General features: G+C 45.0%; 1 protein-coding gene and 1 long non-coding RNA gene across 2 annotated transcripts in view; one reads left to right on the top strand and one right to left on the bottom strand.

Annotated features, from left to right (window-relative positions):
* The window catches only part of TMEM163 (transmembrane protein 163), a 159,782-nt gene extending 147,584 nt beyond the window's left edge, over positions 1-12,198 (top strand). The window contains exons 7-8 of the mRNA XM_048869220.1: positions 8,546-8,687; positions 10,982-12,198. Of these exons, the coding sequence (XP_048725177.1) occupies positions 8,546-8,687; positions 10,982-11,042 (203 nt within the window). The 3' untranslated portion in view covers positions 11,043-12,198. The remainder of the gene's footprint in view (positions 1-8,545; positions 8,688-10,981) is intronic.
* The window catches only part of LOC125644767 (uncharacterized), a 45,047-nt gene extending 18,463 nt beyond the window's left edge, over positions 1-26,584 (bottom strand). The window contains exons 1-2 of the long non-coding RNA XR_007359119.2: positions 19,488-26,584; positions 16,645-16,771 (exon numbers count right to left, since the gene is read on the bottom strand). This is a non-coding gene — a long non-coding RNA (uncharacterized LOC125644767). The remainder of the gene's footprint in view (positions 1-16,644; positions 16,772-19,487) is intronic.
* Between the last annotated feature and the right edge of the window lie 147 nt (positions 26,585-26,731).

Genomic DNA, 26,731 nt, shown 5'->3' with positions numbered 1-26,731 from the left:
GCTTGGCTATCGAGTGCTGAAACCAGCTCATGCTTCATGATCTGTCACACCACTGAAGGCAAACGACTTCAGCCTTGCAGCTTAGTTTCAATCCACTTGCTGACCTGGCCAATGTCCAGCCACAATTGCTTAATCCAACATCAGCTACCTGCATCAATGAGTGATGGGACCAGCTCATGCCCTGTTGGCCATACCATCAAAGGCCAATGGCTTCAGTCTTGCAGTGCAATTATGATGCACCTGCTCTGCTGCCTGACCAACATTCAGCCCCAAATGCTTAATCAACCCATCATCAACGAGCAGCATCAATGAGTGCCAAGACCAGCTCATGTCCCATCTGCCATACCAAAAGCAGCTTGCTCCCACAGCATGCCTGTCCTGTTGAACCCACTGCATATGTACCGCTTCAGCCTGGAAGCCCAGCAGTGATCCATCTGCTGACCTGGCTACCTTCTTGCAGGCCCATTGCCCTATAGAGTGTCTGCAAATTCAAACATCGACTATGCTTTGGATATCTCCTCGGTTCAGAAACAGACAGGGTTAGTTACACTTAATGCCAGTCCCAGCAACCTTTCCCCGGGGGTGGACAAAAGTTCTGTAACAATTTGATTTCTAGCGTCCTATAACCTGAACCTAACAAAAGTCAAAGCCCGCTGATGCTACTGCCCCAGTCCTGAAAGAATATGAGCTAAAGTTAACTGGGTTGAGACTGCAGCAGGCCAAAGCTTTTTTTTTATTACTGCAGCAAACTGGTGTCTTGTCAGGAAGCTACCATCACGTGCAAAAACCGTGGGCCTGGCTCCTGGTTCCATCTGGCTGGGAAAGCTTTGAGTGCCCTTACAGAGCACAGGCATCCATCTGCATATTTCCATATCACTACTGAGGCCTCATTCCCATCCTGATCTACTTCAGAGAACCTTAAATGCAGCAACACTGCACAAGTGACACTGTACCTTCGGTAATTAAACTGCCCACCTGGACCTGTCTGTCGTTGTCTGCGGCACTGCTACCCTGAAAGCACCAAAGGCGGCCACAAAAAATGCTGCCTTGAATGTAATGGCCTCCCTCACAGCACTGCATATCCTGGGCAAACCATTTAATAACTCTGAAAGAATATCAGTGGCTATGCAGATCCTGTCACCCCTCCTCTGCCCTTGGTCTCTGGACCAAAAGCTTCCACTCTAGGAAATCTCTACATGGGCCTGGGAAACCTAGCTTACACCAATAGGACAGTCCTACTATTTGACCCGATATAGTAGAGGGAGCTAACCCGTAGTGCACCAAGGACATGGCGTCTGTCACCACCTGATGCTAAGGGAGGGGTCACAGATGCTGGAGTCCTTCCTGAGCTTTAGATTCCGTGAACTCAGTAAGGTACACCACACAGGCCGTCGTTGGGGCAACTGCATTCCTGACTACTCCTGTGACTGTCAGCGCCAAGGGTCCACAGTTGCTTGGGCATCACCTGTGGATCTCTGTTGGCAAACAGGGCAAAATTCTGGAATCTGTTGTCCGCCAGCTGCAAGGTGAATGGTCCCAGCCAAGGTCCTGGGTACTGTCCACTGAAATCTCTGTCCTACTCTGATCCTCAATCCAGGCTAGAGAGTGTCCCCCTCCAGCTCCCCTCCTCACCACTGTTCCCTTGCCAGTGGTCCCCATCCACTCTGAAGTCCTGGAAGACTGACAATCTGTCTCCCCCATGGGGCAGTGACCTTAGGTCCATGATTGCTTGACAAAGTGGCATAAAGTAATCTTTGCCCATCTCTGAGGCCGCCATTCAGTGTCTCCATGAGGGCTGGACTTGCCCCCACCCCCAAGGGAACAGGAGAGGAAACCCCTTCTAAGGCCTCTGGCCACTCCCATGCCCCTCCCCACTGCAGTAGCTGCCCCAATCCTCCTCCCATGCCTTATTTCTGCAGTCCTGAGCTGCCCCCCTTGGGGGGTGGAGGGTGGAGAGCAGGGACCATGCTGTCCCTGACCTCAACACCCTCCACCATGAGATAAGGGTGGGAGGGGACTTAGCATCTTGCCAGGTCCCAGCTGAATGTCTCCTAGAATGGTGCTTGAAATGCCCTCTGCCACACCATCAGCAGCCTCCCGTGTGCCCCAACCCCCTCCCCCATGAGCAGGGTGAGGAAAAGGGCAGCAGCACCATGGACAGTCCTGGCAGCAGGATGTTCCTACGGCAGCAGCAGCCACCCCACACATCCTTGCCCCTGTCTCCCAGCAGCAGGGAGGGGCAATGGTGCACTGCTGAGTCCCCTGCAGCTTCCTCTGTTTTGAATTTTCTGCAGCTCTGGAAGCAAGGTGCATCAATACCCACCCACCCTGCAGGGCTCCTACTTTTTGAGCAGGCTGTGCCTTTAGGTCAGGGAACCAAGTGTCTGACCCCCATGACAGGCTAGAGACCTCTCTACCAGAGTGCGCCCCCAGAAGCAGGAAGGGGTGGTCCCATAGTGCCTACCTTTCCTCTGGGTGCTGCATCGCCTGGCTGTAGAAGCCACCTCGAGCCTTCCTTGTCCTGGCATCCTGGAGCTGGGAACCTAAAAGATTCCATGTGCTGGCTCTGGTCCCATGATTCTTGCAATGTTGCCCACATGTATGCTTTCTCCAGGCACGGCCGAACAGCAACGAAAACCCCCTGGTATAGAGTCTCAGAGCCCGGGTCAACTGAGTTGGGCTGGGCTAAAAACTGCAGTGTAGATGTTTGGGGTTGGGCTGGAGCCTGAACTCTGGGACCCCAGCCCAAGCCCAAATAGCTACACTGCAATTTTAGCCCTGCAGTCCGAGCCCCATCAGCCTGAGTCAGCTGACTTGGGCCAGCTGTAGCCATGCAGCAGGTCTTTTACTGCAGTGTAAATATACACGAAGAGGCTTTTGAAAAGCCCTAGCTCAGCTTAAGTAGGCAAGGAGAGGCAGACAGCAGCCAATCAACTAGCCCCATCCCCCTTTCCCAGCCAATAGATAGCTAATCAGAGAACCAAAAGGGAGTTGGAAGGGGCAAGAGCCCCCTACCTGCCACACATGTTTTGGACTTCTGTCCTACTCTGCTATCTGTCAAAGTCCCTCCCCCCACTCCAGGCAGTAAGAAGGTATTTTCAAAAATCCTGTCCTCCTTTGGCTTGTGTGTATCTGTTCCTTTCTGGTTCTCCTCCTACCTCACCAGTTTTTGTTTTGCTGCTGGTAAGGCGTGTGACTGGCACTGTTTCTGTGCTATGGCTTGGCCTGAAGCTAGACTGAGAATTGTCTCAGAGGTCAGTGGTGATCTGGTGCTTCTGCCGCCAGTAACACAATAATCTCACCCAGGAAGGGAGAGTTTGACAGTGAATGGCAGTCACTGGCAAGAAACGCTGGGTTTCCCCCTCTGAGAACAGGCTGGACATGTCAGTCTTTCATAATGTTAGGCAGATCATTTATCCGAGGGACATGTCAACTGTTTCTATCAAGAGTGAGCTGTAGCTCACGAAAGCTTATGCGCAAATAAATTTGTTAGTCTCTAAGGTGCCACAAGTCCTCCTTTTTTTTTTTTTGAAAGAATCCATGTGAGGGATGTCAGATTAAACTGTCACAGTACCTACCTTTGTTCTGAGCACAGAGAGATTTCATTTCTATGGCTAACTTTGTGTTGAAGGGCTTTACATAAAAAAAATCCATTTCTCAACAGGTTTAACAAGCCAATTTGCTCAAGGCCTGACTTTTCAAATGCCTGAGGTATTAGTAGGAGGAGGCTGTGAGCTAGTGATGTGCTTCAAGGGAAGTATTTAATACAACCTTCATGATCTGGCAGCTGATCATTGGACACTCCAGAGTTCTTCTCAAGACTCAGAAGAGTCTCTTCGCTAAATACTAAATGTACTTCAGAGAGGTATTTAACTGTCTGTAATATAAGACTCAAACTCAGGCTACAACCTGTGGAGGGAATAAAAAACCCTGTCTGTGTTAATTTGTTATCTTCACTTTTTTGAAGGGCTAATTCTTTCTCTATTATGTGGTTTCAATTATTTACGTCTTCAGTTCTTTGAATCCTGCCCCTGGATCGTTATTTCTCCCTTATGCTGAGAAGCAAGTTCCTTCTCCATGTATTTCTGTTAGATGACAAAGCTTGAACCACCAGACACAAGAACTGTAGTCAGCAACATCATCATCCCAGAGCAAATTGTGTGCATACAGAATGGCACATAGCTGGTTGGAGTATTCACCCTCACAGCTCTCTGTGGGATAGGAAGTTTGCTGTATATTCAACACGGAGGAGCACCAGTGTTCTGCAGTAAGATGAGTCTGTCAGGATGTGAGTAGAGGGGAGTTTCTGATTAGAATTCTTACTCCGTGTACACTCTATAGAGTTCATGGCAATATAGGTCTGTGCAAAAGTGTCCTTGGCTATGTCTACACTACCGCGGTGAGTCGACCTATGAATAACGTAGCTGAAGTTAACGTACTTTAGGTTGAGTTGCTGTGGGGGGTCGACGGGAGAAACTCTCCCATTGACTTACCTTACTTTCTCGTTGGGGGTAGAGTACAAGGGTCGACTGGAGAGCAATCTGCTGTCGTTTTGGCGGATCTTCACTAGACCTGCTAAATCGACTGCTGATGGATCAATCTCAGAGCGTCGATCCTGGCTGTAGTGTAGACCTGCGCCTTGTTTCAGAATATTTTCTGGGTATAGCCATGGGTTGAATTGTCCAAATTATATTTCTCTTCATTTAGGTGAATTTTTTCCAGTGTCCTTGCCATTGTGGTTGAGAGAGCAGACCAATTCCGCAGTGCAATTACATTCCAAGGAGCCAGTTGTCCCCTCAAATATCCATACACCTTCCATTTGGAGGCTTACAGATCTCAGGGCAGAATTGTGGCCTAAAAGTTCCTTAGCTCCAGGTTCATACTGTAAATCCTACTAAGCCAATGCGGGCTACAGTCATGAAGAACAATCACTGATGTTCTCTAACAACCATTTTTTTCCTAGCTTGCTTCTTCCTGTCCGGACCCCAAGTGTTGGTAAACTAGATCTGGTCAGCATTATCAAGCATATTCTCAAAAACACAATGGGAGGCATTTTCAAAGGTGCCTAAGTGACTTCAGAGTACCTGACACAAAGGAGAAAGTCAGTGGGACATGTCCTCCTAAATCACTTAAGCGTTTTTGAAAATCCCACCTCTGAACATTCTAGGAACTAGGAAATGCTATTTTTTTTAAACCTAGCACATAGTCTTGCTGAAATCTGTGTGAACACAAATAAACAACAGTTAGCCCAAATGGTATTCTACTGAGAACTCAAACCTCAGGAACATTAGAGTTCAGAACTGATTCCATCTCACCTCCCTCTCCACACATTACCAGAGAGACACTGAGAAATAAGAGAAAGCTCAAAGAACAAAAATGATTATGTGGCAGGAAGGACTAATGTAGGAGAGCTTAAAGAGCTAAATATGTGTAGTGATGTTCTCTTCAGTCTTCTATTAGCCTAACAGTTTGCCCATACTTGAAGGTTGTAAACAAGGACAAGAATGGAACATAGGATAGTAGACTGCGGAGTGATGGGATGAAATTTAGAGAGTGAATGTTTAAGGAAAACACTCTGGCTCTGAGATGTGTTAGATTGTGGCACAGTCTCCCAGAAGGAACCAGTGAAAGCTGAATTGCTTGGAACTCAAAGATAGATCGGACAAAACACTAGAAAATGGCTTGTAGGGAACAATCTTGCATTACTTGGGAAAGGGCTGCAATGATAACGTCAAAAGAAAAATTAAACCCTTTGTCCAAAAGCTAAAACACTCCCAGATCCTAGTTCCTCTCTTTGAGAGCATTGGTCTTCCACTGCAAGGCCATTACTAAGAGATACAGGATAGTCTAGTGTTTGGAGAATGGGGCTTGCCCCTCCTGTGTTCTGTTCCTGGTTCTGTCACAGACTTGTTGTGTGACCTTTGAGCAAGTTGTACCTTTATGTTTTAGTTTATCCATATGTAAAATGGGGGTTATAACAGTTACCTCAGCCACAGGAGTGTTGTGAGGCTTCAGTCAGTGGTTTGAAAGTGCTCAGAGATCCTGTGATGAAAAAACCTTTACATTGTACAGCATTTATTATTCCTAATAATAAGAGAGCATCACTTAACAACCACTCTGCTCAGGTTCCTTTGAGTGATAGATACAAGGCACTGGGGTTTATTTACTATTGAGAGGGAAGCAGCATTTCCAAATGGAAGGCTATCTCATGCCATAGAATTTTAATCAGAGTTCCCTTTTGCCCTTGGAAATTAACAAGGAGAATGAACAAAAAATTAAGGGGAGAAAGGATGCCCCAGCAGTTAGGGACAAGCCTGAGACTTCACTGCTCTGCCAGAGAATTCCTGTGTGATGTTGGGCAGGTCACTTAGGGTATTGTCTCTACTGCAATAAAAGCCCCGCCGCACAGATACGGCTGGCCCAGGTTGGCTGACTCAGGGCTCTCAGGGTTCAGGCTGTGGGGCTATAAAAGAGCAGCATAAGCATTTGGGCTCAGACTGTGGCCCAGGATCTGAGACCTCATGAATGGGTTGGGTCTCAGAGCCCAGGCTACAGCCAAGCCCAAATGTTTACATTGATATTTTTAGCCCCACAGCCAAGCCAAAGTCAGATGATGAAGGCTCAGACTCAGTTCTATGGTTTTTTTTAATTGTAGTGCAGACATGCCCTTAGTCTCTCAGGCTGAAAGACCTTTGAAAATCAGGACCCCAGTGCTTCAGTTCCTCATAAAAAAGAGACAATAGTTCTTCCCTTCCTCAGGGGTGCTGTGAGGATAAATACAATAAAGATTCAGAGGCACTCAGATGGGACCCATATGAGTACCATAGACAGGGAGTATTAGATACTATGGTCTGTTGGCACCCAGATGTCATAGCAGTTAGTGCAATATAAAACAGGTAGAGACTAGGCTAAGAGCATCAGCAGGCAGAGAGTTAGAGCCTTTGGCTATGTTTGAACCACATTATTTTTCCTACAGTTTCCCACTGTTCCTAATACTAGAGCACTTAAAGCAATATATCTTCGAATCTTGCTCCAAGCAGGCCTAAAATGATATCTAAAGTGCTGGCAGATGCCACCATCTGATCTATACAGACACTCTGACCACCAGCGCAGTTACACCCTTGTTAACAGTGGGAAATTATAGAATGATGAGTTGGCCTTTGAGGGCTGGTGGTGGAAGGCCACTGTTCAGCAGAAAACAAACCACCGACCGTGAAAGGGTGAAACAGTGAAGTGTGAGTCTGGGAGGAAAAAGGTGACTGCAAATATGCAGCAAGAGGAAGGACTTTTTCTTTTAAAAAGCAGGATGTCAAGGAGTGACAGTAAACTCCCTAAAAGAGGAAAGGTCTTTGAAGGGCTAACCTGGTACATTAAAAGAAAGAAAAGTAAAAAATTTGGATTGAAAAGTACATTATCAAGCCTGAAAGCTGCCGACTGGGAGTGACAGGTATGCAGATCTTTTGATGTGTATGGGGAATAGTCTGAGCAGACTCACTCTCTTATGTATTCAGCTGTAAGACGAAGCGCCAATATACATTAAAGCAGGATATATGGATCAAAAGAAAAACAAATCTTAAAGTGCAATTCTCTGAAGTTATGATGTAAAAATGGAACTTTCATACTCATCAGATCTGCTCCAAGTGTGTATTCACAGACAACTCTGCTTCCTTGAAGTCACAGAAGTACAGCACACACTATGGGAGAGTGAGGTGGAGTCATGTTATTGATTAAGTTACTTACTAATGTCTTACCAGTTAACACGGGCCCACACCTATTGAATACACTGAGATTGTACGTGTGTTTTTAAGGGCATCTATGTTTAGCAACAGGCCTAGACAGTTGTCAGAGTATTATTTGGCCTACAGAACCTTTATCCATGGTATTATGAAAGGAAGACAGATGCCAGCCTGAAACATTGAGCTTGCAAGTTGTGAAGTTAGAAAGAAGATTTTGTGTGTGTTCATTTTTCCAGTAGTAATCTGGACGCTGATGAGAAACAAACAATAACTATATAGAACCATAAGGGGGCCTTTAAAAGAAAGGATCACTTTTCAGATAGAATGACCCTTTGACAGATATTTTGAAAGTGGCAAAGCTGCTCAAGGAAAGAGACTCAATGAATAGGATTTAGAATGGAAACTAAAAGGGGAATGTAAAGTGGTGGCTGATGACTGCACAAGAGAGACGATGGCAAGAGATGGACGTTACCTCATTCATACTGGAAATGAAAAGCACCACCAGGTCCTAGGATATAAAGGGCTGATACTGAACATTACAGCTCTGATTTTTTTTCCCCCCCAAATGAGAGCCTCATAGTAAGCTGTGGCTGAGCGTGTGCTAGAGACCTGTGCCTTCTTTCTCAATGCAGCACAGCATTAAATGGCCTCTACTCTACAGTCGCAGAGACTCTCTGCCCTCTGTGCTACTAGGTGCAGTATAATGGCTTTTGTCCCCACAGAGTCTCTTCACAATTGAGGCCATTAAGCTGAAGCTAAGAGATTGAGTGCTTCCCCTTGATTTGTATGGCTTATTTTTTCTCTTCCAGGTTTCAACTCTCTTGTAGGTGGAGTAATGGGATTTTCCATCCTTCTAAGTGCAGAAGTTTTTAAGCACAATGCTTCGGTCTGGTACCTGGATGGCAGTATAGGAATTTTAATGGGACTTACAATACTTGCCTATGGAGTCAAGTGAGTTAAACTTCTTATTTTTGTAATTTGCATTAGCAAGCACATTCATGTGATTCATCATGATCTACAGTGTTAAATGTCCTGCCAGTTAATGAACAAGAGCAATCCTCATTTAGAATGTGTGTCTTCATTTGGAAAGCGTGTGCATACCTGCACATTTCTGGCAGCTAGCTCCTGCACTGGGATCTTGTAGCATGGCAGCTCATATCACGTTACCACAGAGCTTGTTAGTTATTGAAGGCAACAGTGTCTGAAAGAAAAGAATGCTGTTTATTAATTGTTTGAGAACCTGCTCTCCTCAAGTGGATGGGAGAGAGGCTAATTTCTAGGTGGGCCATGGTGTGGTTTCTAAAAATATAGCACTCTATGGGAGAACAAAGTTTCTAGTCACTGAAAGGTGACCTTGTGGTGAAAAAAAAAAATCTCTGCACCCGTGAACATCCAGTCCCTTGGGCATGTTTAGGGTTTATTTGTTCTCAAAATATTTCCTTTAAAAAAAAAAGTTAGAATGGTTATTTCTTTCAGAACAAAACAATATTCCATTAATCCGGCAATGAAAACAGAATAGTTATATAACAAAATGGAGCCCATTCATATAACAATTATATTTCACTCAACACATATCTCTTTTGTTAAGAGGTATTTGCTATCCAGTACCCCACCTTTAACAAAAAGATTGTTGGTGTTTCAAATATAGTAAGTGTCAGCTGACAGAGGCTTATATATCTTTGGTGTAATAAATCTCTGGCATTTAGTACGGTAGCTGTTAGCACAATGTGCAGTGTGGTGGCAGTTGGATTTAAAAAACAAAAGCTTGTTTATGTTACAGAGAAGCCAAAAACATATTATAATTTTAGGGCTTTTTGTATTGCTTTGTTTTAGCTAATCTATTTTTGTGTGTACTTTTCTTTCTTTTTAACACCACATTTTGGCTTTGGGATATTTACCTTTGAAGGATAGATGCATAATTCTGGGGTCAGAATTCCTCTAAAATATTGTTATGGCACATTTCTAAGCCCTCTTTTTCCTGTGTGAAGTATAGGGAGAGGTTAGCTGCTCCATGGCGAATGCTGCAACTGAGTTTAAATTATATACTGGATATTGGCCTCCCTCTCGAACACGACAAAATACACCATATATTGGCTTGGAAACCGATAGGTCAGCCTAGACCCAAATAATTTTTCTACTAGATTTGAAATGAATGGGATAAGGGATTCTTGAATGGTGACACTAAAATTGGAAGTGAAATCCTTGCCTCATTGAAATTCATGAGAATTTTGCCATTGACTTCATTGGGGCCAGAATTTCACTGCAGGTCTTCTGGGTGATAAATGTCTTTAGGTTTTTTTCCTCCACTTCGTAGGAAAATAATAATAAAAATGATAGAAGCTATTTTATTGGACTACCTTGCAGAGACCTAGTGCCCAGACCTATGATTTTTAGTTTATAATCCACTTTGAAAAGTTAACATTTTAATTAGGAATGCCACTCCTATAAATGAAGGAACCGTGCTCTTGTAAAATCATTGAAATCTATATTCTACAGCAGAGGCGAGATGGGGACATTACAGTAGGAAAAATGCAAACATGACAGACAGAACCCAGAATCTTTCAAGTATATCCCTTGACTTCCACACTAGTGCTTTGGATGGCCAGGATCTGCCATGGCCAGTCAGCACTCCAAGCAGATTCCATCTGTACAGCTTGCGAGCACTGCCTTGCCAGGTCGCAGTCATTCTCACTTCTAGGGGGAAGTGCTAACAAGCTCCCATGTCTTTCTGGGGCAGTTCATGCCACTGAGGGATAAGCCTTGCTGTGAGTTCTGGCCAATGAGCAGATTGCACTAAGGGTGCAGTCTCTGCCATTCTCCTCCACCATAACATTTTTTTCCAAAGCAGTCTTGGTGTCAACAGGGGGATACATCCTCTCCCAGGCTGGCAGAGCCAACTCTGATTCAGCCAGAATTCCTCCAGGGGACTCTCACTGCAGCACTATCCTGCTCCTCACCCCCACCACTCCCACACTGGGCTGTGGCTTTAAGCCATAACCTAGCCCCTTGTGTTTACATCTTCTAAAGTACAGAGAAGCGCACCTGGTATTTCGAATGCTTCCGAGGGAGAACCCACCTCCCCACAGCTTCTTAAAGGTTGGGCAGGGCTGGTTCTGGGCCTGGTTTCACTCTGATCAGCAGTGAAGAGATAAACCTTCCTTCATGAGAGTGCCTAATACAACTCCCCTAACTGTATGCTTTCCCCTTACAGCTCGACCTAAACTCACTTGTGCTTTTATTTGCAGGTTGCTTATTGATATGGTCCCACGTGTAAGGCAAACGCGTCATTACGAAATGTTTGAATGAAGACAGATCCCCTCTCCTCTGTATAGACTGAAACTGCAGCATCGTACGTTTTGGCAACTGATACGTTTGGTGCCACTGATATTTCACTGAATATGCAGTTTGTTTCCCATGGTATATTTTCTTTTAAAGTTTATTTTAATGGGAAATCTCTCTGTATAACAGGCAAATATGTGCACTGCTTACAACGCAGCAAAACAGCAGCATTTTCCTTTCAAGTAAGCTATTGAATCCTGTAAGTGACAGTAGAAAACATGCATAATTTGCCATTCCAAACCAGCTGCAGTGTTCTGTGTTCTAGAGTGAAATTGTTTTTATTGATATAATAGATGTCTGTAGATAAGAGGTGCCAGTTTCAGAGCCTTTTTTTTGTTTTTTTGTTTTTACTTTTTTGTTGGCTCAAACTTTCCAAATTTGTGCTGTAACTTTGAATTACAGCCATTGCCAACCTCTTCAGCTCACAACTCAACAAAGGTACTGTACGTAGATTATGGATGCTAACAACCATCGCTTAAAAAGCACTGAAGTAAATAATATTTTTCTCTCAAGTTAGGAGGATGGACTCCACAGAGAAAACAGCACAAGACCCACTCATTGCTATGATCAGAGTTTAATTTCATACTATTTTATTAGTCCTAAATTATCTAAAATACAAGTGTTCTTCTAATTTGAATTTCATTTTTATTTAACAAATAACGCACACAGTACACTGCTTTGCATGGACGAAATAAGCACAGAGAGTATTACTGTACAGATAAAAGCCAAAATGAAGCACAAGAAGGACCAGTATGAGAAATATGATTCTCACTCTTTTATTGTACCATACACAGATGTGCCAGTATTTGTGACTACATGGTTGCTCTGTTGCCTGATGAAGGTACAGCAGTGACGGCTTTGAACTGCAGTGAAATACAAAGCTATTCATTAGATTTAGGTTATTCTGTAAAAAAACAAAAAAACAAAAAACTGTTCACCCTCCACCACACATTCCTATGTATTTCTTAATATCCTACTTATAATATCCAAGAACCACGATGTATACAATAAAACTTATCTATTTTATACAGTACCTGTACGTAACATTTGACAGCTGTTTCCAGAATGTATTGTAGAATAAAGTCTTCCTGTACAGCACCCATTAAACTAGATTCTCTGGTCACTGCAATTTCCTCCATACTTTGTATATTTCAGGTTGGCTTCACAGTGTGCAGAAATGAATCAGTGTTGAGGCATTTCATTTGTTCCCTTGTGGGTGACAAAACGAGCTATGCTATCATGGAGGTCAGAATAATACATCAAGAAGCAGGGAGATCCACATTCATTTGGTTGAGACCATACAACAGCAGACCTACAATCAAATTGTCGAGGAATTGATAATAGATTGCTTTTTGACACTTTATGTTTATATAGCACCTTTGATTCCCAGTCATAAAGCACTTACAAACTGTTGACCAAATTCTGATATCCTTACTCAGGCAAACTGCAACCGAGTAAAAACAGCAGCTTGATGGTTCCACTATGTGATAATTCTATACCCAGATAAAGGCCAAAATACTCAACAAGGTTATGATCTGTATTACCGTAGTGCTGAGGAGCCTCAGTCATGGACCAGGATACTGTGGTACTAGGAGATGTACAAACACACAACAAAAAGACAGTCCCTACCCCAAAGCGCTTACAGTAAGAGCCAACAGATGGAGGAATACAAGGAAACAATGAGACAGAATTGGTGGTCAGCATGACAGGGTGGGTCTCAATGCACCATCAGCCTAAACACTGTCAAACTTTTCTGAAGTTCCACTCGGTTTCTTCTGCATTCCTCCTTTAGGGATGGTGGCGCCTGGCCCCTTCATCCCCAGAAAACATTGAGGGGGAAGGCCCACAAATGTAGAGTTTGGGAATCTCTGGCAAGGGGGCACAGGGCTATCTCCACAGAGGCCTTCACAGCATCTCTCAGCCCCCTGTTACTTTGCCCACTCCCAGCAATCTTTAGCAGATGCGCTACTTTCCCCCACTAAAATGTCCCCTTCTTTAGGGAACAGATACAGACAAGTAATGTAGCCTCTGGCCATGCTTTCCTAGGAAATCTGTAAGAAGTCACTGGGAGTAGCAAGAGCCCCTGGCATGTCCACTCTTGCCCCTTTCATAGTTAAGATCTTAGGATTTAGACGGATCTGTACACACATACTACTGAAAACATAATCAGTTCACCCCTTCCCTCTGTGATGGGACATGTGCTGCTAAACAGCACAAAACCCCACTAGTTCTTTAGAACTAGGAAGTGAAGACTACTATACCCAATTAATATTGCTCTGCTACTACAGGAGTGGCTTTACAGTCTTCTATTTCCCCCAATTGTTCTGTATGGAGGAAATATGGGGCAGAAAATGCATCTTTCACTGTGAACTGGATTTTCATTTTCTAGCATTTGGGTCTTTTGTATTTAATTTGGGTTAGTTCAAGTTTGTACAGTGCTTTGTAAACAAAGGTTTTTTCAGTGCTAAGTAGTAGTTGTAATATCCATAATGCCACTGGATGATACTAAAGATCATTACATGCCATTCAGCAGTACATACAGTACTTTTCAGCATCACAGGGAGACAAGACCACAACCGTTAACAAAGTAAGCACCAGGTAAAGTATGGACAGACCTCCACGAAAGCAGTAGCATATTGCAGTGCATTTGCCATAGGTTGGATTTTTTTTTTTTTTAAAACAGCAATGCAAATTTGTACTGTTGCCCAGTGTTAGGATGCATTTGTTGCTTAATTTATCTAATGCAGGAATGCAGATTCAGCGTATTCTGTGCCAAAAACATTAACTTGCTGCTAAACATGTATATATACACAACCCCCCCACACCATAGTCTGTTACCATAGACAGGAAAATCTCCAAATTCCTTTATTAACCCTAGTTTTCCTTTCCCATGCAGTTTGCCCCTGTTGTCCAACATTCTTAGATATCTGTACCCAGTTAGTTTTAACACTCTGGCAATAATTATAATAGTTACGTTTACTTATTACTTTAACAAAAGCTTAGCAAAACCTCAGCAAAACACTGTCTTGCCCTTTATGATCTCTACATATGCCAAGAATGAAAGACTCACTTGGCATAAGGCAGAGCCTTTAATAATACATTCATTTTGGGTAGTGCCAGAAACTATTTTCCAAAGCACAAACTAAATGAAGTCATTCATCAAGCTTTCGCTTAGTCCCTCTTATTGTTCCATCATCCTTTTTCTTTGGTAACTTGGAGCGCCTTGTAGATATTGATGGAGCAGATGCTTTTGCACTGATTGAGAAGAGCAGGTTATTTAAGTGTCCTACCCATGAATATTCTTCAGTGGAACCACAGCCTGAATGTAGCTGGAGAACTCATCATGGCTAGCAGGGTCCTTTTCTGCCTCTTCAGTGGCATCAGTGCTCCTGCACTCTTCAGCCTCACTACTTTTCATAGGAATGGCCCTAGTGGATCAGACTTGAGGTCCATCTAGTCATTTCCTGACTCCAGCAATGGGGGAAAGGTGCTAGAGCAAGAGAAGGATTAGCCAAGACACTTCCTAGCTTCTAATGTGACTGCCTCTGGTATGCAAGTCACTAACATTTGGATGCACTGAAGAAAATCAACCCTTTCAGTCAAGGACTACCTTGAAAGTTGTTTTGCTTGTCAGTGTTGCCTAGTGCTTGGAGTAAACAGGAGCGTAGCACTGGAGACATGCTGTTGTGAAAGCAGAGAAGTTAAAAGGTGAACAATTGAGAGGTCTCTGAATTAGAACTGAATTGAAATGCTTCTGATAAAAAGATATATGGAGATACGAAAAGGATTACGTCCTTGACTATGTAGTTCACAAACATGAGCTGTGACTGACTCCTCAAGAAAGTAGAATTAATTCCTATTTTGCATTGTTTAAATTAAACTAATTCCAGCATATTTGGAATTGTCATAGATCATCTGCGATCATCCAGGAGCCAGACATTCATTGGCATGTAAATACAAAACCCCCCCCTGAAACACTTGTGATGACATTTTAATCCTTAAGAGGAAAAAGCCAAGACAGTAGCAATGGAGAGACATTCTAGTATTCAGAAGTGAAGCTAAACTTATCACAGTTTGTGTGTATTCTTCTGAGAGAGATTGAACTTCATCTTAAAGGGTAATTTTTATGATATGCTGCAGTAGTGAGAGAGATAATTGCTTATTTAATGTACAAAAGAATCCCATGCTAGTAAAACAGCTAGCAAAATCATCAGTGTATTTTGTTTTGTTCATTACATATCTGTTATCTGGATCTTAGAAAAATTACGCATCAGACACTCGGTTGGAGTCCAGGAAACAAACAACATAGAGCCTGAGCCTGTTCCCAGAGAAGTTAATAGAAGGTAGGATTTTCGAAAGAGCCTAAGTAATTCGGGAGCACAAGTGCCATTGACTTCCATGAGACTTATGCTCCTCAGTCATTTAAGTGCTTTTGAAAAATCTCACCCTTAATGCTTAAATTGAATTATATTGGCCAGATTTCTTTTTTAAAATATGATTTGTTGATCATAGCTGCTGGAGTAAGTTGCTAATATAAAATGGCCCTAGTTCAAGGTGATCCTAGGGAAAGTGTGTGCACACAAGTGCGTCAGAGAGAGAAAGGTCGGTGTTCATGCGAAAAAGGATCTCAGAGCATTGGCTATAGCCAGTCATAAGTGCAGACTGGCCCTGGAAAAACTTTGCCATACTGCAGATTGCAAATACACCTTAATAGCTGATATTCTGGGTATGATACGATTCTCCTGAACAGATACTGCAAATTATGCCATCCTAGGCAGCAGTTATGCGATACCCACTATTGTATTAATTCAGATGGAATAAAGGGCCCAAAGAATCAAAGGTGTTAACATAACACAGTCAGACAGTTTTAAACAAGGTTCATGGTAGGATATACAGAGACCCCGGCCTGCTCATTACCATGGAAAACACACCTTTAAAAATCATTTGAACCTTTTATTAGAGACAGAGACAAGAAGAAAAACAATTAAATAATTTAAAATGTAAAGTACGAAACAAGGCTTTCCTTTCAACATCCCTTGTTCCCATTAGCCAGAGACAGGGGGTTTTTTTTGGGAAGGGGAGGGGGTAGAGAACCCTGTTGGACAGTCTCTTGGATGGCATACAAGATGGTAACAACTGTCCTTTTGGGGAAAGAAGAAGAAGTTAGTAGAGATGGGCTGGAGCTGTCATTGCTGCTGCTGTTAAAGTTCAATCCTGTTTCCTAAAAGACAAAACAAGCCGGGGAAAAGAGGGGGCAAGAAAAGAATCACAAAGATAGAAAATGCAGCTTCTGTCTCTGGTGTTGACTTTCACTTGCAGCCTCTCTGCTGGAAAAACACAGGCATGGTACATGGTCTTACCAGCTACTCTGAGACCTGGTAAACTTGCACCAGCATTGGGCTGTTCAGGGCATTGCATTTAGCTGCTTCTAGGCTTATAGCGCTGTTGCAAAATATGGCTAAGCCAGACTCATTACACAGAAGGTGAAAGGAGAGGGATAGGAATAAGCTAGGCAAGGAGAAAGTGTGATTGGATTGGGGGGGGTGGGGGGGGAGTTTCAGCATCCCACCTTGTGTTCAGATTTCAGCCAGTAAAGGTGATGGTGTCATCTGGGTCCCTCTCTCTTTGGTCTGGTCAGGACATCTCTCAGGATTAGGATGTAGGTTCGGGGTCCCAGGAGATGGTGGGGGTGGCAGCTATAATGGTAAAGCTCAAGTTTGCTCTAGTAGCCAATTTTTCTCTCCAAAGTCTCTTTAAGGACCCCAAAAGGGAGGGCAGCATGGAATAAATCTCATTTTTGTTCATGAATTGGGCCTAATTTCTCACGCACCAATTTTGGTTAATTGATTTCCGGTGCTTTACACTTTTCTTGTTTAAGTCCTTGAGTTACATCAGTAGGCTTTTCTGTTCCCACTTGCAGTGTCCCAGAGCCAGGCTCGTGCCCAAGCACAAATGTCTACACTGAAGTTTTATGGCCCTGCAACCCGAACTCCAGTCATCTGACCCAGACCAGCTGCGGGTGTTTAATTGTCAACATACCCTTAGACAGGCCTGTGAGGCAGGTAAGCACTACCGCCCACCCATCCTCTATTTTAGTGACAGAGAAACTGAATCACAAATTACATTCACTTCCATTTTTACCTAAAGTCAGATTGTTGAACCCAGCTCTTCAGCTAGGAAAAGTGCACTAACATCCTGTGCTCATTTGCCCGCACACATCTCCGCCCCCCCTTGCCTCTAGTCAACAATGGCATGAAAGGAAGCATCATGCTTATCTGTAAGGCATAAGTCTAGAATGTTCCCTACAAATTGTTCTGTTCTCAAAACAGGTTTGAAGCAAAACCCCATATATAAACCTTAACAGACTGGATCCAGATGCGCATTTCAGCCTGGGTCTACAGCTAATATCATCCAGTCCAATCCCTAATTCCCCTGGAATAAAAAGCACTCTTACATTTGGCATTATTCTTGTTGGCAGTAGCAGCAGAGGGGCCAAGGAATGAACGAGGATGGACCTCCTGGTAAGTGTTGAGAGACAATGGGCAAAGTGTGGAAGCTTGGCCTGCTATAGACGCTCGCTCTCCAGGCTATCAGGCCAGCACCTCTCCCAAGGAATGTTTTCACTTTCAGTTTTGAAGTCTCCTAGGACAGTGCATTGATTGGGAAACAAACTTGCTATTTCTTGAACTTCAATCACAAGGTGCTGCCACTTGCTCTGCTCAACGCTGCACCCTCACTGGGAGCTGGCAACCCACGGACCGTGGGGTCACAAGGACACCACCAGGTTAGTGATGGACAAACACAATAACTGATTTGAGAGACCAACCAATGACATTAAGTCCACAGAGCCCCCAGGAGGTAGGTTTTAAGTAATTCCTCTGTTGAAGGCCTATCACTTTTCTAAATCTGTTTAGCAAGTAAATAGAAAATGCTTCTTTTTCAGGGGTAATGAGACTGCTATCCAAATCAGTGTCATTGCTTTGTGATCTTGTTTCTTAAAGGCACAGGCATTACAGCATTAAAAGTCTCCCACATCCGAAGGATGCTACTTATTGTTTTAAGTCTATATTGAAAGTCATTAACCCTTTGCCTCACCGCAACAAGATGCTGGATACACCAGGCCAATTCAAAATAGGTAGCAAGTACATGAACTGCATTTACTGGGTCAGTGCCATGTGTGTGTCACACAGAAGCCTGAGTTAGACTGGATTACACAGTGGGTCAGGAGGGAGATAGTGAGCACACTATTATGGACGACAGCCAATAGCCTTGTGTGGTGAGCACCTGGCTAGCAGCCAGGTAAGACAGTGCTAACACTGATTTGGACTTGATTCTGTCATCAGAACCCAGCTGCAAGCCCTACTGGCAGAAAGTCCACAGTTCAGCCAACCCACCACACCTTCAGAAATCATGAGTCAGACTCCAAAAAACCATGAGACTTAAAAAAAATATTAATTGGGGGTATTTATTTGTCCTCTTGTTGAGACCTTTAGGTTTCATATTTCCAAGTTTTTCTCCTCAACCATGAGGACTGGACACTTAAGACAAAACAAAACAATGAAAGCTGGGATCTCAGAGTCACATGACTCCAGGAACTGAGGCTTTTAGCAAAATACCAGATATCATGAGTCTCGGTTGCATCATGAGTGTGTATTTGGTGGACACAGAAGTAGAAACAGCCTTCACCTTCTGCTCAACTCAGCGAGCCTGGGAAGCTCCGAGCGTGCTGGGCTGTGCAGGGCTGGCAAAGGAAGGGGTAAGAGTAGGGCTCCTTGGTAGCCTCTGCCATTGGAATTCCTATGGAGCCCAAACTAGAAATTGAAGCTGACTATCCCGAGAAAGGGTCTTGGTAGGTGACCTCCCTGCCTCTGTCTCAGCTGCCCCTAAAGACATAAACAGGCCATTTGCACTGCCCTGCTCCCGGGGGGTTGAATCAAATTTCACCGTATGTGACCTGTTATCAATTCACATGTTTCAGTTTCTCCCCTCTGTAGAATGGGGATGATTCAAGGGGATGCTGTGAGCATGTGTACTGGTATTGCTTTGATGATATGAAGTATTAATTGTTAATACCACAATCAGCAATGGCTGCTACTCGGAGGAGCCCCGAAGTCTGCAGAAACTCCTTCCCTACAGGATCTGGAGAAACCCTTTTTACTGCATTGGTGTATTTCTGTTTAGCACGAGGATTCTCTGGCACAGACGCACTGTCTGCTGAAATGCAGTAATGGCAGACAGCGGACTGCAGGTGGACTGTGCCTCTCTCCAAGAATCTCAGTGATGGGAGCAGACCACCACCAGTATGGTCAGTCAGAGCATCAGAAGCAACCAACTGCTAGCCCAGCCTGGAGGCTGCAAACTCTCCCTTCTCCAGAACATTGTGTCAGCAGCCCAATCATTTTTAATTTTTACCTGTTGCAGCAACTGCCTCGAATTAGTATCCAGTAGCGAGTGAGTCCCAGGTTTTTCACAGCAGAAAGACAGCACACAGCTCAGCAGGATTGGAGGCCTCTGTAGGACAAACAGGAGGTGTAGTTCATGTCTATATGTATGAGGCCTCTACAGTGCCTGCCCGCTGAACTATGCCTGTTTAAATCAGTGCAATTAGCACGTGATTTTCAGTAGCATATTGAACCCCGCCCCAAGAGTTTAATACAAAACTTGTTTAACTCAAAGGTTAACCAAATTAGCAAGTTCAGGAATTTGACATAAGGAAAAACAATGACGGGGTTAGAGGTTTAATGCACTTGGACGACTCAGCCTGAATTGCAATGTCCTCCCATGGAGGAGAACGGATGGAGCTCAGAGTCACCTCTTCAGTTTTGACCCACAGAAAGGACAACCATGTCAGAGTTCACGGTGAGGCTTTTGGGAGCTACAGGCAGGGAGGACTTGGTGGAGGGATCTACACCTGGCTGGGTGAGACCTTACTAAAAGCAGGCCTATAGGTGAAACCACTGGTGCAGGAGGGGGCAGAGAAGGAGATCTGTCCTACGTCTGCTCCTTCTATTATTTTCAGTACAGCAGCAAGATGTGTATTTCCACGCCAGGTCCCACCTTACACCTTACATATTTTCTTATGTGGTTGCACCTCTGCCCATCTAACTGACATCACATCCTGTTTGAAACCACCCACCATTTCACAAAAGCCTTCCCATAATGTGAAAAGCTGAACAGTTAGGGGATGAGGTGTAAAAGAGTTAAAATCAGTCCCCAATCTAGCCAAATCAAGGGATGAGCAGTGTACACTGTTCTATTGCTCTCAAGGGCCAAAGGAGTGAAAGGTTTTATAAAACCCTTTCACTGTCCAGTGCTGAAACAGTATTATAAAGGTTCAGGATTTTTCTGGTTTGTGTGGTTTCTTGGCAAACACCCAGAGTTCTAAAGTTGGAAGTTTATTGATCAAAACACAACAAAGAACTAGAAATCAAAACAAGAAAAAGCTGAAATTGAGTAATTATGCATAACAATCAAAACATATTAAAGCCTCTCTCCTTTTGGAGGCAAATTAGTCTCATCTTACCAACAACCCTTCTTTGATGAAAAAGAAAGGGTTAATTTTACTCCCAGTCCTCATGTGTGAAGGGTATTCACTTTTCCTGTTTTTTACAAACACACAGACACCAGGTGGAGGAGAGACAAGATAGAAAAAGGTGGGGGAAAATACAGCTTTTGTTAATGATGTTCTTGGAAAACTGGGCGGCTGGTCAATCATGAATGGATGCTTTAGGCTGGCAGGTCAGTTACACTACCAGTTGCTCTGGACTCTGGCTCACACTTTGGTCAGAATATCACCTGGTTAGCTCTGTTCTCCTCAAACAGGGCAGGGCTGGATGGCCTGTAACTCACTGGGCTGGTGCACGCAATACAGTTGATTTCAGGATCCAGTGAACAACTGAGAGAGAGAGAGAGAGCACGCGGAAAGAAGGGAGAAGGCAAAAAGTAACACAAAAAAGGAAAGGAGACAGAACAGGATTTTACATGCAACTGACTGGAGCCTCTGCAGCGCTGACATCAGGTATCCCCACTGATGGCTGAGGACTGGATGTCATGATAACTTTCAGGACTCACAGGTGAAGAGCAAAGGTCCTTTAACAAGAGCAAGTCCAGATGGCTTTCCCGAGGAAAGAAAATCCTTCAGTCTGGTCTGCTCCTTCTGTGCTGGAGTTGGGGAAGGTGAGATGAGAATTTTTTTCCCAAGTCTCCTTTTATGAATCCCCAAAAGGGACTTCGGGGTGGAAAGTGTGCAGCATAGTTCATCTCCTCCTCATTTTGTTCACCAATTAAACTCACTTCCGTAAGGCCAACCTGGGCATAGAATCATAGAAGATTAGGGTTGGAAGAGACCTCAGGACGTCATCTAGTCCAACCCCCTGCTCAAAGCAGGACCAACCCCAACTAAATCATCTCAGCCAGGGCTTTGTTAAGTTGGGTCTTAAAAACCTCTAAGGATGGAGATTTCACCACCTCCCTAGGTAACCCATACCTGTGCTTCACCACCCTCCTAGTGAAATAGTGGTTCCTAATATCCAACCTAAACCTCCCCGCACCCCACTGCAACTTGAGACCATTGCTCCTTGTTCTGACTGACGACAGCCAAGCTCCGTCCTCTTGGAACCCCCTTTAGGTTGTTGAAGGCTGCTATCAAATCCCCCCTCACTCTTCTCTTCTGCAGACTAAACAAGCCCGGTTCCCTCAGCCTCTCCTCGTAAGTCATGTGCCCCAGCCCCCGATCATTGTCACTCCCTCCTCTGGACTCTCTCCAATTTGTCCACATCCTTTCTGTAGTGGGGGGCCCAAAACTGGATGCAATACTCCAGATGTGGCCTCACCAGTGCCGAATAGAGGGGAATAATCACTTTCCTTGATCTGCTGGCAATGCTCCTACTAATTGCAGCCCAATATGCCTTTAGCCTTCTTGGCAACAAAGGCACACTGTTGACCCATATCCAGTTTCTCATCCACTGTAATCCTCAGGTCCTTTTCTGCAGAACCACTGCTTAGCCAGTTGGTCCCCAGCCTGTAGCTGTGCACGGATTCTTTCGTCTTAAGTGCAGGAATCTGTACTTTTCCTTGTCAAACCTCATCAGATTTCTTTTGGCCCAATCTTCCAATCTGTCTAGGTCACTCTAGATCCTATCCCTACCCTCCAGTTTATCTACCTTTACCCGCAGCTTAGTGTCATCTGTGAACTTGCTGAGGGTGCAATCCATCCCATCATCCAGATCATTAATAAAGATGTTGAACAAAATCGGCCCCAGGACCGACCTCTGGGGTACTCCGCTTGATACCGGTTGCGAACTAGATATTGAGCTGTTGATCACTACCCTCTGAGCCCGACAATCTAGCCAGCTTTCTATCCACCTTATAGTCCATTCATCCAATCCGTACTTCTTTAACTTGCTGGCAAGAATACCGTGGGACACCGTATCAAAAGCATAGGTAACTTTGTTCCTACATTTTCTTATTTATAAAATCCAACCTCAACATCGTCCTTGAGCCTTATCAAGCAGGCCTTTTGTGCTTGGACTAATTCAATTTCTCTGCCTGGGTCTCTTGCACCTGCTTGTAACATCATTATTGAAAACAACTTGACCTACTTTTTATGGTTCCCAAGCAGGCAAAATAAGGCCCTATTGTCACCACACTAACAACAATTCAATTTGATGCTAACAGACGTTTTAGTGCTTTGGCACCTAGATACATTGGTGGGCAATAAGACCACAGATTAGTTTTGCATCTGCTTTAATCCAGAATGATGGGGTGCATGCTAATGAGATCAAACAAGAGGGGTAACTGCATGAATACACACATGCTTTACTTCCCTGAAATGGAAACAGTTCTGTGGCATGGAATAAAGGGCCTTTGAGGAGCAGGGCCAGGAATCTGCCTCAGAAAAAGATCACCACGTGTGTTCAGATAGCCATGACAAACTAAACTATTTAATGTAATTAAGGGATCAAACATACAGCTGAGATTCTGAAGCCAGATGACAACTGGCAGGCATAATGCAATTTCTTCTTGTGTTCACCACTTTACATTTGTTTTTTAAGTACAAATACTACGTATTTGGGAAAGTTTGAATGTGATGTTACTAGTCAGTGTAAAAACATTAGGAAACAGACACCCAGAAATTGACATCACAACTTGGGTATGAGTAGTTATAGGATTTTACAGTGTTATATAGGACTCGTCAAAACACAGGAGAAGTGGGTTAGGTACAAGTAAGAGGAGGTTACTTACCTGTAACTGGAGGTTCGAAAAGATGCATGGCCCCATTTGTATTCTAAACACAGGTGTGCATGCGTGCCATGTGCTGGAGCTGGAAGCATTCAGCAGCAGTGTCTGTTGAAACACACTGGCATCTTACATTGCCACGTGCTCCAGGCCAGGTTATAAGAGGCTGTGCAGGATAACACGTCCTCAGTCGGCCTCTTACCACTGACTAGGCAGTTTGCAGCAGAGGGGATGGTGGGCAAGTACTGGAATACAAATAGGGACCATACATCTCAAAGAACCTCCAGCTACAGGTAAGTAACCTCCCTCTTCTTCTTCGAGTGATGGTCCCTATTTGTATTCCAAATGCGGGTGAGTACGAAGCAGTGATCAGCTTGGAGGTGGATGCAAGGACATGACGGGTAAGGCCTGCTGCAGGATGGCACATCCCATGGCTGCCCACTGGTTGATGGTGTAGTGAAAGTGTGGACGGAGTGCTATGTTGCTGCACAGCAGTTCTCGTGCCAGGGGACATTTGCCAGGGACACGTCAAATTGGGCCTTCTGTTGGTGCCGAGGCGTGGTGGTAGGCGATGGTTGTGAGCACTGGGATCGGGGGCACCAACAGTTGGTTGGGTTTGTATGGTGGGTACGAGTGCAGGAGTTCGCTGGTGGTAGGGGGCCAGAGTGTAAATCCCGAGGGACCAGAGGGTCGCCCTCAAGTCTTCTAGGCAGTGTAGAACGTCGTCCATTTTAGTGGAGAACAACTTGTCCTCGTCAAAGGGGAGGTCCTGGATGGTGGATTGGACTCCCTGGGAAGCCCGGACGATTGAGGCCATGCTTCCTGCCTCAACACCACTCCCGCAGGAGGTTGTGTCCGCAGCACCTACTGCGGCTTGGAGGCTTACCTTGGCCATCAGACAGCATCAGGCCAGCAGGGCTAGGAACTGCTGTTTGTCCTGTGGGATGTCCTCCAAGAACTCTGCCAGCTTGGCATAATTAATTATTAAAATAATAGTTCACTGGCAGAGCCTAGTAGTTAGAGATGCAGAATTGCAGGGCTGCGCAGGAGTACAGTTTGCAGCCCAGGAGGTCCAGATGCTTCATTGCCTTATCCGGAGGAATGGAGGTAGAGGAGTGCTGGAGTGACTGTTCCGTGGCTGCATGCACTACCAGGGAGGCCAGGGTGGGGTGGGGCGGGAAAACAAAGTCAGCCCCGTTAGCCGGCATGAAGTACCTGCATACCACCCTCTTGGGTGTAAGGGCACAGGATTCCCGCGTGTGTCACACCGTTTGTGCGGGTTGCATGATGGCCTGTACTGGTTCGAGTTCTGGGTCCTCTTCCAGGTCCAAGTCAATTAGGCCCAGTGGAGAGGCTTGGATGGGATGGTGTTAGGCCACCAACAGGTACAGCTGGTGATAAGGGTCCCACAGGAGCCATTGGTCCCACGAGACCAGGTCCTGTTGGTACTTTGGGTCCCAAGGATATGGGTACCACTCTGCTGGGACCAGAGCATACTGCATTTGGTGAGATGGGCATGCCCAGGAGTCTGAGCTACACTGGGAGACCTGGGAGAAGGATGGCTCTTCTGCCGAGAAACCCTCCGAGTCTGAAGAAGCCTCCGGAAGTGATGGACTGATGGTACCGTGACTGATGGAGGCAGGTCTAAAGGGAGGAGGAGTGATGCATCCACTGGCGTAGGAGGCCCAATGGAGCCGAGAGAAGTGGCGAGGGAGGGTACAGCAGTTCTAGGTGGGTGGGGGAGACCAGCAGTTCTGTCTGTCCCAGTGTCCAGGGCACATCCAGTTGCCCGCCAAACCGACGGGTACGCAGAGCAGAGCCTGGAGAATCCTGCCATGGCTGAAGAGCACACACCAGAGCACTATCTCAACCCTACATCATCACTGGGACCAGTGATGCTGGTGGGAGTCTCTTCCACTTAGCCTTGGCCCCTGTCTTAGAGGGTGGCACAGCGGGGTCATTGCACAAGGTCTTGCTTGTCTGGGCCCAGCTCGGGGAGGGAACGCAGTGTGTTGCAGCAGTCTGACCCAGGGACCTGCTCCAGTGTTCGTGGGAGCGCTTGCAGCACTCCTGGTTTGCCTTCTCATGTCTCAGCAGTGCCGGTGGATCTGGGCGGGAGGCTGGGGACAGAGCACTCACAGCTGGTAAAGGACAGTGCACCATCAGTACCGACAGTCCAGGATCGGACTCCGCATAAGGCTGGAGCGCCTCCGCCATGAGGAACTTGTTGAGGCACAGGAGATGAGCTTTGCGGGTCCTTGTTGGAAAAATCTTGCAGATATCGCAGCAGGCCCAGGCAGTACAGACGAGTGTGCTTGTCACTCATGGAGAACGAATAAGGGCATGCGGCAGTTTTTAAACCCCAGAATGCGGGGCATAAGCCTCCAAGTTGGCTTGGGAAAGCCCTGTACGGGGCTAGTAGGTACACTAATTAATTACTCTATTTACAGGACTAAACTGAAAGAAGCAGAACTAACTATATATAAACAGACAGTTGTTTTCATAGAAACTACAAGCACGTGAAGAGATCATTCTGACTCCGACCATGTGATAAGGAACTGAGGGTGCATCGTCCCACATGGCCTCTTAAAACCTCTCCTGGAACACATAGCAACATAAGATGATCATGTGGGTCAATGGACACTGCTGTTTAAAATCTTCCAGCTCCGGCACATGATGCGCATGCAACACCCACATTTTGAATACATCAAGGGACCATCACTCGAAGAAGAATCCATATTTGCCTTTTATTTCTGTACTACTTTTTGATTTCAAAAGAGCTAACTTAAAAAAATTCAGGAAATTAGTGAGGGAAGTGAATTGGACTGAAGAACTTGTGGATCTAAAGGCAGAGGAGGCCTGGAATTACTTCAAGTCAAAGTTGCAGAAACTATCAGAAGCCTGCATCCCAAGAAAGGGGAAATAATTCATAGGCAGGAGTTGAAGTCCAAGCTGGATGAGCAAGCATCTCAGAGAGGTGATTAAGAAAAAGCAGAAAGCCTACAAGGAGTGGAAGATGGGAGGGATTAGCAAGGAAAGCTATCTTATTGAGGTCAGAACATGTAGGGATAAAATGAGAAAGGCCAAAAGCCATGTAGAGTTGGACCTTGCAAGGGGAATTAAAACCAACAGTAAAAGGTTCTGTAAACATATAAATAAGAAGAAAACAAAGAAAGAAGAAGTGGGACCGCTAAACACGGAGGATGGAGTGGGGGTTAAGGATAATCTAGGCATGGCCCAATATCTAAACAAATCCTTTGCCTCAGTCTTTAATGAGGAGCTTAGGGATAATGGTAGCACGACAAATGGGAAGGAGGATATGGAGGTAGATATTACCACATCCAAGGTAGAAGCCAAACTTGAACAGCTTAATGGGACTAAATCGAGGGGCCCAGATACTCTTCATCCAAGAATATTAA

Source organism: Caretta caretta, chromosome 11, assembly GCF_965140235.1.
Source record: "Caretta caretta isolate rCarCar2 chromosome 11, rCarCar1.hap1, whole genome shotgun sequence".
Classification (NCBI taxonomy): Eukaryota; Metazoa; Chordata; order Testudines; family Cheloniidae; genus Caretta; species Caretta caretta.
Note: the sequence above shows the minus strand (reverse complement) of the source record. Positions and strands in the feature narration are given on the sequence as shown.